Here is a 12,253-nt window from a genome sequence, read left to right as displayed (position 1 = left end):
GCATTTCTCTGGCTGCTTCCTCTCTTGGATACATTGTTTCAGAGCAACGGCTTTAGAATTAGGCAGATTTGGTTTGCGTCTTAGCTTGGCCATATTATAGTCTGACACTTGCAGGTTAAATTAGGAAAAAAGGAAGTTCTTTTTTCTGTCCCATCCTTTGTGTGTGCACGAGCCTTATCTTGCTGTTTCCTGGCTGCCCCTCAACTCCGTAGCTCAAGCAGCCCTCCTGCTTGCCCACTGCTCTCCCAAGCAGTGGTGATGGTAGGCGCCTCCACTGAGGCCAAGCCTTTTAGAAAAGCATCACTTCAGCCTGGAGAGATAGCTTAGCAGTTAAGAGCACTGACTGCTCTTCCAGAGGTCCCGAGTTCAATTCCCAGCATCCACAAGGTGGCTCACAATCGTCTGGAATGGAAGCTGATGCCCTCTTCTGGTGTGTCTGAAGATGCAACAATATACTCATATACATAAAATAAATAAATCTTCAAAAGAAAGCATCCTTTCATAGGACATGTAACATTGTATTTGTTCAGGTATGTTATCTAGATAAAGACTATATTTGGGGATGCAGGTTTAAAACTATCTTTCCAGGAATGCATGAGTTTGAAACATAAACTGAGATGGCTCAGTGGATAAGAGCATGATCCTGAGAGGACCTAAGTTTGGTTCCCAGCACCCACACTGTACACCTCACAACTGCCTGTAACTCTAGCTCCAGGGGTTCCAACAGCCTTTTCTGGCCTCCTCAGGTACCCACATGGCATCCATACCCAGATACATAAAATTATGTGTGTGTGTGTGTGTGTGTGTGTGTGTGTGTGTGTGTGTGTGTGTGTGTAGAATTTTTTGGACATAGATTTCTCTGTGTAGCCCTGGCTGTCCTGGAACTCACTCTGTAGACCAGGCTGCGCTTACACTCACAGAGATCATCCTCTGCCACCCAAGCGCTATACACCACCACGCCTAGATTAAAAAACATTTTAAAAAATCAAAAGAGTAAAAAGCAGATCATTGAACAAAATGTATTCCCTAAAACATCTCTCCCAGTTTATAGAGAAGAGAAACTTAGACACGGCACAGTGATGTGGGCATCTTTGGTCATTCCCTAGCTTTCCTGTATTCCTTGACCGTTTTCCAAATAATGCATACAGCAGTCTCACATACTAGAATGTACTGGTGGGGGCCAGAAGAATTGACTTGCCTATCTGTTCTAAAAATAGCCCATCACAGTTCAGTAAGCATTCAGATCCCTGGAGGAGACAATTAGCTCATTTTCCTCATCTGAGAGAAGACTGTAGTTGCTTTAATGGTCCTTTAATGGCAGCTAGAGGTTCCTTTGGGAGCTGGATATTCTCTTGAGCCTGTCGTTCCCAGTCCCAAGTTCTTAAGGGACCTCTTAACTCTTCAGATCCCTGTAGGAGAGACTCTTTAGTACCCAACCCTAGAGAAAGCGAGGCCATTTAGGATCTAAGGGAACTGGTTTTTTTCCTGTGTGTCAAATCAGCCATTGACAACCAGTGAAATAAATAATGGAAAGAACAGAATCTCTGGAGGAAGTGTGCAGTGTGTGGTACTTATAACCAAGCAAGGACTCAAGCAAGAATTACCTGTGAGGATGAGGACATTTTTATCATTCAAGGCAGAAGAAGGAAGCCAGAGGAGGACTCTGGCAAGGTGTAGTGTTTTAAATAAAACTGGTCATTGATTTCTGGTTGGTTTCTGTGCTTGACAACCTCTCCAGGTACCAGTTTTCAGTTTTCCAAGGGGGGTTAATAGGTTAGAATCTGAAAGCAGACAACCTGGGCCTAACTTGCAGCCCCTCTGCTGACTTGCTCAAGTCACTTGACTTCTTTACTCAGTCGCTTTCAAAGAATCTGTGGCTCCTATGCTCACAGTACAGAAGCCAGTGGCTATTGTTGTTGTTGTTGTTGTTATTTCCTTTATTACTCATTTCCCTTTTAAGAATTATGAACTACATAGAAAACTTAGTCTTTGTGTATAGGCACTGACTCTTTCTAATTTCCTGCCTATTTTGTTCCGTATCCCAGGCTGGCCTCCAACTTGAAGCCATTCTGCTTTGACCTCCCAAGTGCTGGATCACAGCCGTGTACCCCCATGTTTGACCATGGGATATGTGCGGTTACCCCTAAGCTTTCTGGATGATAGCTATAGGAGCTTGTATGCCTGTATTCTCTGTTCATGGAACAGAGAAACGTTTTATCTTGTACCAGCATTGGTTTAGACCGTCCTGAACTCAGACTGTTTCTTTCTGTTCATTAGATCTGTCTGCCTCTGCTCATTCCAAGGTGGTGATCTTCACAGCCAACTCTTTGGGTGGTTCTGAGTCCTACCTGCATGCAGTACAGAGTAATGTGGACATGTTCAGAGCTCTCGTTCCAGCTCTGGGACATTACAGTCAGCATGCTGTCTTGCTTGTTGCCTCTCAACCAGGTAAAAGGCTTTATTTTAAATTCACATGATGGTCCTGGTCATCAGTATAATTGCCATTGTTGATTTCAAAAAAAACAAACAAACAAAAGCCAAATCACTGTGGTGTCTAAAAGGATATTCAGTAAGATTGCTCTTAGAATGAACAGTACACACAGTTACTCCTTATAACTGATATTACATAGGTTGCAACTCACAGCTTTTCATGAAGTACGGTATTATTTTCCAGTTGTTAGCCATACCTTTTTTAGTGAGGAAATGGTTAAAGCCTCTAAGAGAATCATGCATTATATTTATGTGTAAGATGTCTAAGTCCCTAGTGTTATGAAGGTATTAAGAAGCATATTATACATGCAGAGACAGTTTTTACTTTTGTTTGTGTGTATATGAATGTGTGCACACATACACACCAGGCATGAAGGTCAGAGGCCAGCCCTCCTTTACCGTGTGTTGGGGTTGAACCCAGATGTCAGTTTGATGGCAGCTACCTTTACCCACTGTGCCCTCTCACCCACCCTGTGCATCTTCAACAGTTTCAAATCTGTAGATTGCTTCACTTAAGAGAGATGTTTCCAGGGGTTGGGGATTTAGCTCAGTGGTAGAGCGCTTGCCTAGCAAGCGCAAGGCCCTGGGTTCGGTCCCCAGCTCCGGAAAAAAAAAAAAAAAAAGAGAGATGTTTCCAGAGACTGGGTGGTTTGGGCCCAACCAGTGTTTCAAGCATGTGTTTGAAAATGTTACACAGTTATGCGTTTCATTTATGATTGTCAGAGACATTGGTCTCTTTAAATCCTTTTGGCATGTAAAAGGAAGGGGAGCCATAGGTTTTTTTTTCTTTTCTTTTTTTTTTTCGGAGCTGGGGACCGAACCCAGGGCCTTGCACTTGCTAGGCAAGCGCTCTACCACTGAGCTAAATCCCCAGCCCCATGTAGGTTTTTTTCTTAAGGTGAGGTACTGCATAATAATGTATGAGTTGGTGTTTTGATTTAAGCCTAAAACATAAAGAAATTATCATGGAATTATTGGGCAGGGGATATGGCTTGAGAGTAGAGTGCTTGCCTAGCACACATGAGGCCTGGTTCTGAACCCTGCAGGCGCACACACAGAAGAATAGCGCTTCATTGAAGTGAAATTGTTATTTTCCTGCTTCCTGTTGGGGTGTGGGAGTAGCTGTGCACTGACCACTCGGACACCAGTCTCAGATGTGATGAAAGTTTATCGAACACTTTTAGAATGATCAATCAGGACCACAAGAAGGAAAAACCTAATCGTGGCACCCGTGTGTCCTCAGGGCAGACTTTTTTATAGGAAGAAACAGATTCAGAAGTTTAGAGGCAAGCAGTGAAGTGGTAGAAGGTTTTTGGCTAACTTGACAAACTGTTACCAGCTAACCTTTAGGCTGATTGGTCCTGAGTGCGCTACAAGGGGTGGTAGACAGGTGGAGACCGGGAATTTCAGAACATTGAGAACAGGGTAAGCTACAACTTTCTAGCTTATAAGTAACCTTCTTCAGTGCCAGTTAAAGTGGTAAGTATGAACTTAGTTTCACCTTGTGAGGAAGGTGGAATCTGAATTCAAAATGGCTACAGTAATGTTAAAAGGAACAAGCTTCAACACGTTCTATACCCAGTTTTCACCTTTCTTGCTTAACTGTTCCTGGAACTTACTTACTTTCTATCCTAACAATTTATGTTTCGTGAAAAAGTTATACAAAAATGCTTTAGCTTGGTTAGTGTTTTAAGTACACTTTATAAACATACTGCCAGCGTGGTGGTGCTTCTGTATTCCCAATACTTGGGAGCAGAGGGAGGAAGATTGGGAGTTCAAGGCCAGATAGGCTGTACAGCAAGACCTGCCTCAGAGAGCATAGATGCATTTAAGACCTCCGAAGACTCTGTAGAACGTTGACATACTTCCCCTGTGAGATGACCCTTTCCATGTGAGCTAGGCTAGAAGCAGTGTGTGTGTCTGTCTGTCTGTTTGAGACAGAGTTTCTGTGTAGCCCTCTCTGTCCTGGAACTCACTCTGTAGACCAGGCTGGCCTCAAACTCATAGTGATCCTTCTGCGTCCTACATGCTGAGATTAAAGCTATGTGCCACCTCTGTCCACTTAACTTTCTTTTAATCCTTAAATTGTCACTCTGTGTGTAACATTTAGTGGAGATCATGAGCTACGTGACGTGGAAGCTGAGCACATTTCCCGCAGCCAGAGTGATGGGGATTGGCTGCAATCTGGACTCACAGAGATTACAGTACATCATCTCGAGCGTTCTGAAGGCACAGACTTCAGGCAAAGAAGTGTGGGTGGTTGGTGAACAGGGAGAAAACAAAGGTAAGTACATCGTTACGACTTATGCTGCTAACTCTCTGAAGCCATGACATTCAGATCTGTGCTGGGACCTTAGACGTGTGAAGCTTAGTGAGAGACTTCATAGGGATGAGGGTCATTCACTCTGTGTGTGCATGTGTGTCTGTCTGTCTGTCTGTCTGTCTGTCTGTCTGTGTGTCTCTGTGTGTGTGTGTGTGTGTGTCTGTGTCTGTGTGTTTCTGTGTGTCTGTGTGTTTCTGTGTGTGTCTCTGTGTGTGTGTGTGTGTGTCTGTGTGTCTGTGTGTCTGTCTGTGTGTGTGTGTGCATGTTGCTAGGGATTAAACCCAGGGCCTCAAGTGTGTTAAGTGTGCTATCACTGAGCTACAAACCCCAGCTCCTGTCATACTCATATATTTGGGGTTTTTTTGAGGGTGCTTTTTGTTTGCTTTTTAGTTTTTAAAATTCAAAACAAGACCAGATTTAAAATTCAAAACAAGTCAGGTATTAAATTTTAATTGGATTTTGGAATCTAGATTTAAACATTTTACTTTTCCATTTAAACATACATGAAGGATATAAAACTCCCCCCTGTTGTCTTCACATCCAACTCTGTTTGCTTTTCCCAAGCTCAGTCCCACTTCCAAAATGCATGCCTCCTGTTTGTTTTTCTGAAAGAATTCTCATGCTGTGGCCTTCTTAACAAGCTGCTTGTTATCTCCCTATCACAAAGGCATCGCTGTATGGAAACAGCTCTCTGTATGGAAACAAAACTAAGCCCTTTCTTATCCCAGTAAGAAAGCTTTCTGTATTCGAGACGCCTTCCTTTCCACCTTCTGTACTTCCCGCAAGGCCAAGCTGGTAGGTGATGTGCGGCAGCTGGCTCTCACTTAGTCCACTGGCGTTCATAAAACAAGAGTATGAGTGTCTGCCTGTACTCACTGCCATACGAGATGCCTGTGTGATGTGACAGGTGGAGAACACAGTCTCTGCTGTATTTTAAAGCAGCTGTTCTCAGCCTGTGGGTCGTGACCCTTTTGGGGATCACAAAGCAGATATCCTGCATTTCAGATACTTACATTACCATTCAGAACAGTAGCAAAATTAGTTAGGAAGTAGCAACAAAATAATTTTATGGTTGCAACAACATGAGGAGCTGTGTTAAACAATCACAGCATTAGGGAGGTTGAGAACCAGTGTTTTAGAGAGAAGGAAATATCAGATATTTTGGGTAACAAGATATAGGGCACTATTTATCAACTATTATTTTGTTATTTTGTTATTTTGACATTTAGACATGCGTTCAAGGTGGGTTGAACTCAACAGGAAAAAGAATCTAGTCCCCCCAATGATGGCAAAGGCTGTCGCTGAACTAGACATTGGAAGAAGACAGAGTGGTGAAACAGTCCCAGGCAGAGGCACGTAATTTGCTCCCAGTAGGCAGTAAAACCACAGGGACTAGACATAGTATTTCTAACTTGAGTTCTCCGCAGGGAAACAGAAAGAGAAGGATCTAGGAGAATGTAAACTGGGATTACTTAAGTCCGTTGTTGTAATATTTGACATATATGTATGTATACACATATAGAGATGTGCAGAATTTGAAACCTAATGAAGCAAGGCCTCGTGAGCGTACATGCAGTCAGGAGCCCCATGAGCACCACTGACTTTTGCCAGGCCATCGTCCTAAGTGCTTACTGTCTGGGGAAGCACAGATGGCTCTTTGTTTTGTCTTTTACTGTGCTAGGATCCAGCCCAGGAATCCAGCTGGGCAAACTCTAACCACAGAGCTACACCCCTGGGTTCTAACCTTTGCACACACACACACACACACACACACACACACACCCTACCTTGTTTTCATTGCCTGACCCTAAAGACAGAAATGGATCAGAGGCTCCCTCTGCTGGCTGCATGTTAGGAATCCAGCTGGGCAAACTCTAACCACAGAGCTACACCCCTGGGTTCTAACCTTTGCGCGCGCGCACACACACACACACACACACACACACACACACACACACACACACACACCCACACACCCACACACCCACACACCCACACACCCACATACCCTACCTTGTTTTCATTGCCTGACCCTAAAGACAGAAATGGATCAGAGGCTCCCTCTGCTGGCTGCATGTTAGATACTAAGTACTAATAATTTTTACACAAGTGACAACATAATAGTAATGTGATAAAAATTGATTTTTAATAATTATCATCTTTATGAAGTACTTTTCAGACAGGTATCTCACTTAAATTTTACAAATACCCTGGGAAGAAAGAATTTTCTCTTTAAAATGTATTTCCATTTTATGTGCATTGGCGTTCTGCCTATGTATATCTATGTGAGGGCATCGGATCCCCTGGAACTAGAGTTACACACAGTTGTGAGATGTTGTGTGGGTGCTGGGAATTGAACCCAGGTCCTCTGGAAGAGCAGTCAATGCTCTTAACCTCAGAACTATTCTCCAGCCTCAGGTTTCTTTTATTTTCTTTTTAGTTTTTGTTTTATTTTGTTTCTGTTTTGGGTTTTTGAGATGAGATTTTTTATGTAGCCCTGGCTGTCCTGGAACTCACTGTGTATACCAGGCTGGCCTCAAAGATTCACCTGCCTCTGCCCCCTGGGTGCTGGGATCAAAGATATGTGCTACCTCCCGTAAGCCCTGGTTTTTCTACATGTATAGAAAAAGCACAGAGCCAGTGAGGATGCGTGAGCCACCGAGGGTAATACATCTAACGAGAGCAGCCCTAAATTGATGCTAAGATTTGCTTTTTCTTGCAGTCAGTGTCACTTAAAACATATTATGCCATGCCTGGCACAGAGTAAACAGTGAGTTGTTATTCTAAGATTTCCAAGATGGTGATAAATATGAATTAGCAAAAGGAAACATGAAACAATTTGAAGTAAAGTAACATTAGGTCTTGGAAACAGTTGTAAGAGTAGAAGTGTCTGAGTAAAATCCTCCTCTTCGGGGCTGGGGATTTAGCTCAGTGGTAGAGCGCTTGCCTAGGAAGCGCAAGGCCCTGGGTTCGGTCCCCAGCTCCGAAAAAAAGAACCATAAAAAAAAAAAAAATCCTCCTCTTCAAGTTCCTCAAAGATAAACGGTAGCCACAGCCTAGGGAGGCGTCCCAGGGCAAATAAGACCTTTAGGCTCTATTTCCTGCTTCCTTCCTCAGCTTCAGCTGCCATTCTGCCAGGTGTTCTGCCAGGTGTTCTGCCAGGTGTTCCGCACTAGCCAGATGGACGCTTGCAGTGGTCCATGCACTCTCATTGCATCTGCTGCTTCCTTTTCACGACCACCCATTCACTTAGCTAGTTCCTGCTTACCTCCAGAAAGCACTCCAGATTAGGTAAGTTCATGCATGTGTTATAAGCATTAGCATACCGTGTTGTCCTCACATCTGTTGTACCATCATTGCCATGTTATTTACATGCCTGTGCTTCACAAGACGACCATCTCCTTCAGCCCAGGATGCTCTGTCCATTTTGGATTGAACAAATGATCCTGACACCGCCCTGTTGTAACCAAAAATCAATCACTTATTCTGCATCAAATTAGCAGAACATTTGCTTAAGAGCTACTGTTTTTTAACTGTGCTATTAAAATCATATATAAAGCAAAAATTACTGCACTAGTATTTCAGCAGTCTGAAGGCTGGATCTCGGAGTGTGTTATCCCTTTTGGCACGGATTTAGTGTTATATATAATAGGAAAACACAATTGTAAAGGCAGAATTTTTACTTCATTCATTTTTACCAGATAGGGTCTCATATATACAGCATAGCATTAAACTTGCTCTATGGCTGAGAATGACCTTTGAACTTCTGATCCTCCTTCCCTGCCCCGCTGAGTGCTGGGATTGCAGGTGTGTGTCAGCACACTCCATTACGATTACCCAGTGCTGAGGGTTGAATCCAGGGCTTCATACATGCTAAGCCAGCACTCTGCAGACTAAACTGTAATCCCTGTCCCCAGTGGGCTTTTTTTCATGAACATTCTTGGACCTCTCTTTGAGGACTGGAATAAAAGATGAAGATGATCGAGTGCACTGTTTTGAATGTCTTAAGCAAGGATAGCTCTACATTAGGGCCGTAAAGTGCTGGGCAGTAAAACAGAAAGTTAAGTAGTTAAGGGCATCCTGGCCTACTTCACTGCATTCCAGGTAGATCTGAACTCTAAACCTTTTCTCTTTCAGTTATGACGCATGGCTTGTATAGAGGAAAGGTCCATAGGGCTGGAGAGGTGCCGCAGGGTTAAGAGCACTTGTTGCTCCTGTAGAGGACTCGGGCTTGATGATGGCTCACAGCTGCTGGGAACTCCAGTTTCAGGGGCTCTGATGCTCTTTTCTGGCCTCTTTGGGCATTGTATGTATGCATATACATAGATTTAGGCAACACACTCATAAATACGTCTTAAAAATGGGCTGGAGAAATGCTTCAAAGGTTAAGAGCACTGGCTGCTCTTCAAGAGGTCCTGAGTTCAAATCCCAGCAACCACATGGTGGTTCACAACCATCTGTAATGAGATCTGATGCCCTCTTCTGCCGTGTTGAAGACAGCTACAGTGTACACACACACACACACACACACACACACACACACACACACACACATATAATAATTCTTTAAAAAACTAAACAACAGTGCAAAAAAGAATATGAGACTCCTACTTATCCATTTGTCCTATCTTAACTTGTACATAATGGCAGTGTGCTCATAATTTTCTGATTCTTTTTTTTTTGTTTGTTTGTTTTCGGTTTTTTGTTTTGTTTTGTTTTGTTTTGTTTTTTTCTTTTCTTTTTTTTGGAGCTGGGGACCGAACCCAGGGCCTTGCACTTGCTAGGCAAGTGCTCTACCACTGAGCTAAATCCCCAACCCCAATTTTCTGATTCTTTTATCTCCTTTGTGAATCTTTGTTATGCCTACCTTGCTATATTTATTCATCACTGTATTTCAGTTAGCAAATGTTCTCCATGTCCAGTTTTTAATTATTGCTAATATAGTAATAATATAGCAGAACCCTTAAGTAAGTAATTCTTATATAACCCTTCTAAGCAGAACGTTTTAAACAATTTCTTGGGCTTGGCATGGTGATATACACCTTTCGTCCCAGTCTGGGGAAGCAGAGACAGGAGGATCCTGGGAGTCCAAGGTCAGCCTGCTCTATAAAAGTGGTTCCAGGCCATCCAGTAATATACAGAGAGAGAGACCCAAACAAACAAACAACCCCAACAAAACCCCAGCAAAAATAAATAATAGAAACTTTCTTAGCCTTCTCTGTGCATTTATATTTTTCCTGGGTTTGTGCTCTTTCTCACTTGCATTAAAAGGTTGTGGTTTTTTTGTTGTTTGCTTTGGAGGTGGAGACAACAGGGTTGAGTGTGATGGTGGAGCACCTGCCCAGACTGAGCAGGGCCCTAGGTCAGTCCGAGCATTACGAAAAGCTTGAAACGTGCCCGTGTTTTTTGCCTTAACTATTGCCAGTCTTTTCCCTTTGTTAACAAATAACGATCTTGAATGGTGTGTGGGGTTGATTGTGCATCAGCTTCTGTGTCCTCACCACCAGAATAGAGAATATATTGGAAAGGACACAAAAGAGGAACGAGTGGCCCCTGCAACAAAGCCAGTCAGTCAGTCAGTCAGTCAGTCATCTTGAAGAAGGGAGGTGCCCTGATCCTGTCAGTGACCGAATGATCCGTGTTTTGTTTTGATTTGGTTTTTTTTTTTTTCTTTTTTTCGGAGCTGGGGACCAAACCTAGGCAAGCACTCTACCACTGAGCTAAATCCCCAACCCCCTTGTTTTGGTTTTAAATGCATTTTAGAGTGTGAATCTTAGACATAAGATACACTTCTTGTGCGTTTTGCTTTACCTATCCCAAAACAAAATTATATAAAAATGCCTTTATATAGATGAATACTAGATTAAGTGTTGCAATTTTAGGTCACTATTAAAAAGCGGCACAAATATCCGGTGTGTGGGTGCTGTGGGTGCTTCCGATGCAGCTCTGGCCTTGGCAAAGTTCATGTGTGGCATATGCAGGGAGATTTTAGGTCCCATCATGCTTTAAAAACAGCAGCTGGTTTGTTCTGAATCAGATATTTTGATTGTCTTACATGCACTGTGGTTAGAGGATGTGGGTAATCTGGAAGGTGTTGCTTCAATTGCAGCTATAGAAATTCCATTGCAAAATAGGTCACCAAGTTATTCTTCAAATTAGTCAGTGTGCTTCCCAGCAGAGTAGATGTTAAGTGCTCAGACCACCTGGAAGCCTGTTATCCGCAGCCCTCTGAGGAAACAGCTCTTCCCACATGAACAGTAAATTGACCTTTGTGTGGACCTGTTGCTGATGAGTGAGAACAGGTAAGGAGGCCACAAGTGACTTTTGGAATCACAGTTTTAGGAGATGTAGGCTTAAAGGCTTTCTCGTCTCAACTCGGAAAGTCCAGTGTCATCAGTGGGAAAGTAACTGTTGAAAAACCTTAAAAGGATCATGTCCCTTGGCCACAGAAGGCCAGTTGTTGCTTGCTTCCTTCCTTTCCTTTTTCTTTTCTTTCTTTCTTTTTTTTTTTAATTAGACAGGGTCTCACCATGTAGCCGCCTTAACAGTCCTGGAACTTGTTATGTGGATCATGCTGGCCTCAAACTCAAGGAGCTCTGTCTTCCTGCCTCTGCCTCCTGATGGCTATGATTAAAAGCTTAAGCCACCGTTCCCAGCCATTTGTCACAGGTTTGTCTTAAGAAAAATACTGGCAAAACGTAACTGTGTCTTTGTTTAATTTTAGTGTGCTCATGGAGTGGCCAAGATGGAGTCATGAGCCCCAGCTCTCAGGCACAGCTGTCTAGCAGGTAAGTGCAGACTTGAGACTCTCCGACTAAAACTCGCGTGCTTCCTAGCAGACAGAGCAGCTGTCACTCAGCAGCCTCTTGCCAGGCCCCTGTAAAGAGGCCTACCCAACAGGAAGTACAAGGAGCAGTCGAGCAGTCCCGCAGTCCCGGACTCCCAGGAGAGCTTGCAGGCTTATCTAGACATGCGAAGGGAAGAGCAGCGGCTCATTTGAGACAGGGTTTGCCTGCTTTGCATCTAACATCAAGTTAGTGGGAAATAGGTCCAGACTGAGCACACATGAACACATTTGGAAGTCAGTCTAAAAGGGAAGTTTTCCATATCTCGTCAAACGGCCATGCAGTGCACAGGCACTTAACCTGGAGGCCCTCGGAGGCGCGCCGTGCACCTGGGACTCACACACAGGTTATTCTCGGACCGTTTGCTGTTTCACCACCACAGGTGATGCTCTCTCAGGTCTGGCGTGGTAGTGCAGTATACATGTTTAAACGTCAGGCTTGTGGGTTTTAGTACACGTGTCAGGTAGAAAGAAGAGGGTGTGAGGGTTTTCATCAGGTTAAACACTGCACTCCAGGTTCTCTGGCATTGCTGTCGGTTTTTGCTCTTGTGTTGTTTTGATGATGCTGGAGATTAAACTCAGCTATGGCTGTGCTA

General features: G+C 43.6%; 1 protein-coding gene and 1 long non-coding RNA gene across 2 annotated transcripts in view; one reads left to right on the top strand and one right to left on the bottom strand.

Annotated features, from left to right (window-relative positions):
• Uevld (UEV and lactate/malate dehydrogenase domains) overlaps positions 1-12,253 on the top strand; it is a 31,810-nt gene that overhangs the window by 15,428 nt on the left and 4,129 nt on the right. The window contains 3 exon segments of the mRNA NM_001427693.1: positions 2,278-2,448; positions 4,601-4,774; positions 11,538-11,601. Of these exon segments, the coding sequence (NP_001414622.1) occupies positions 2,278-2,448; positions 4,601-4,774; positions 11,538-11,601 (409 nt within the window).
• Positions 11,384-12,253, bottom strand: part of LOC148007351 (uncharacterized) — a 42,780-nt gene continuing 41,910 nt past the window's right edge. Inside the window, exon 4 of the long non-coding RNA XR_015651505.1 lies at positions 11,384-11,430. This is a non-coding gene — a long non-coding RNA (uncharacterized LOC148007351). The remainder of the gene's footprint in view (positions 11,431-12,253) is intronic.

This window comes from Rattus norvegicus, chromosome 1 (genome assembly GCF_021556685.1).
Source record: "Rattus norvegicus strain SHRSP/BbbUtx chromosome 1, alternate assembly SHRSP_T2T, whole genome shotgun sequence".
Classification (NCBI taxonomy): Eukaryota; Metazoa; Chordata; class Mammalia; order Rodentia; family Muridae; genus Rattus; species Rattus norvegicus.
The sequence above is the reverse complement of the archived record's forward strand: the minus strand, read 5'-3'. Positions and strand labels throughout refer to the sequence as shown.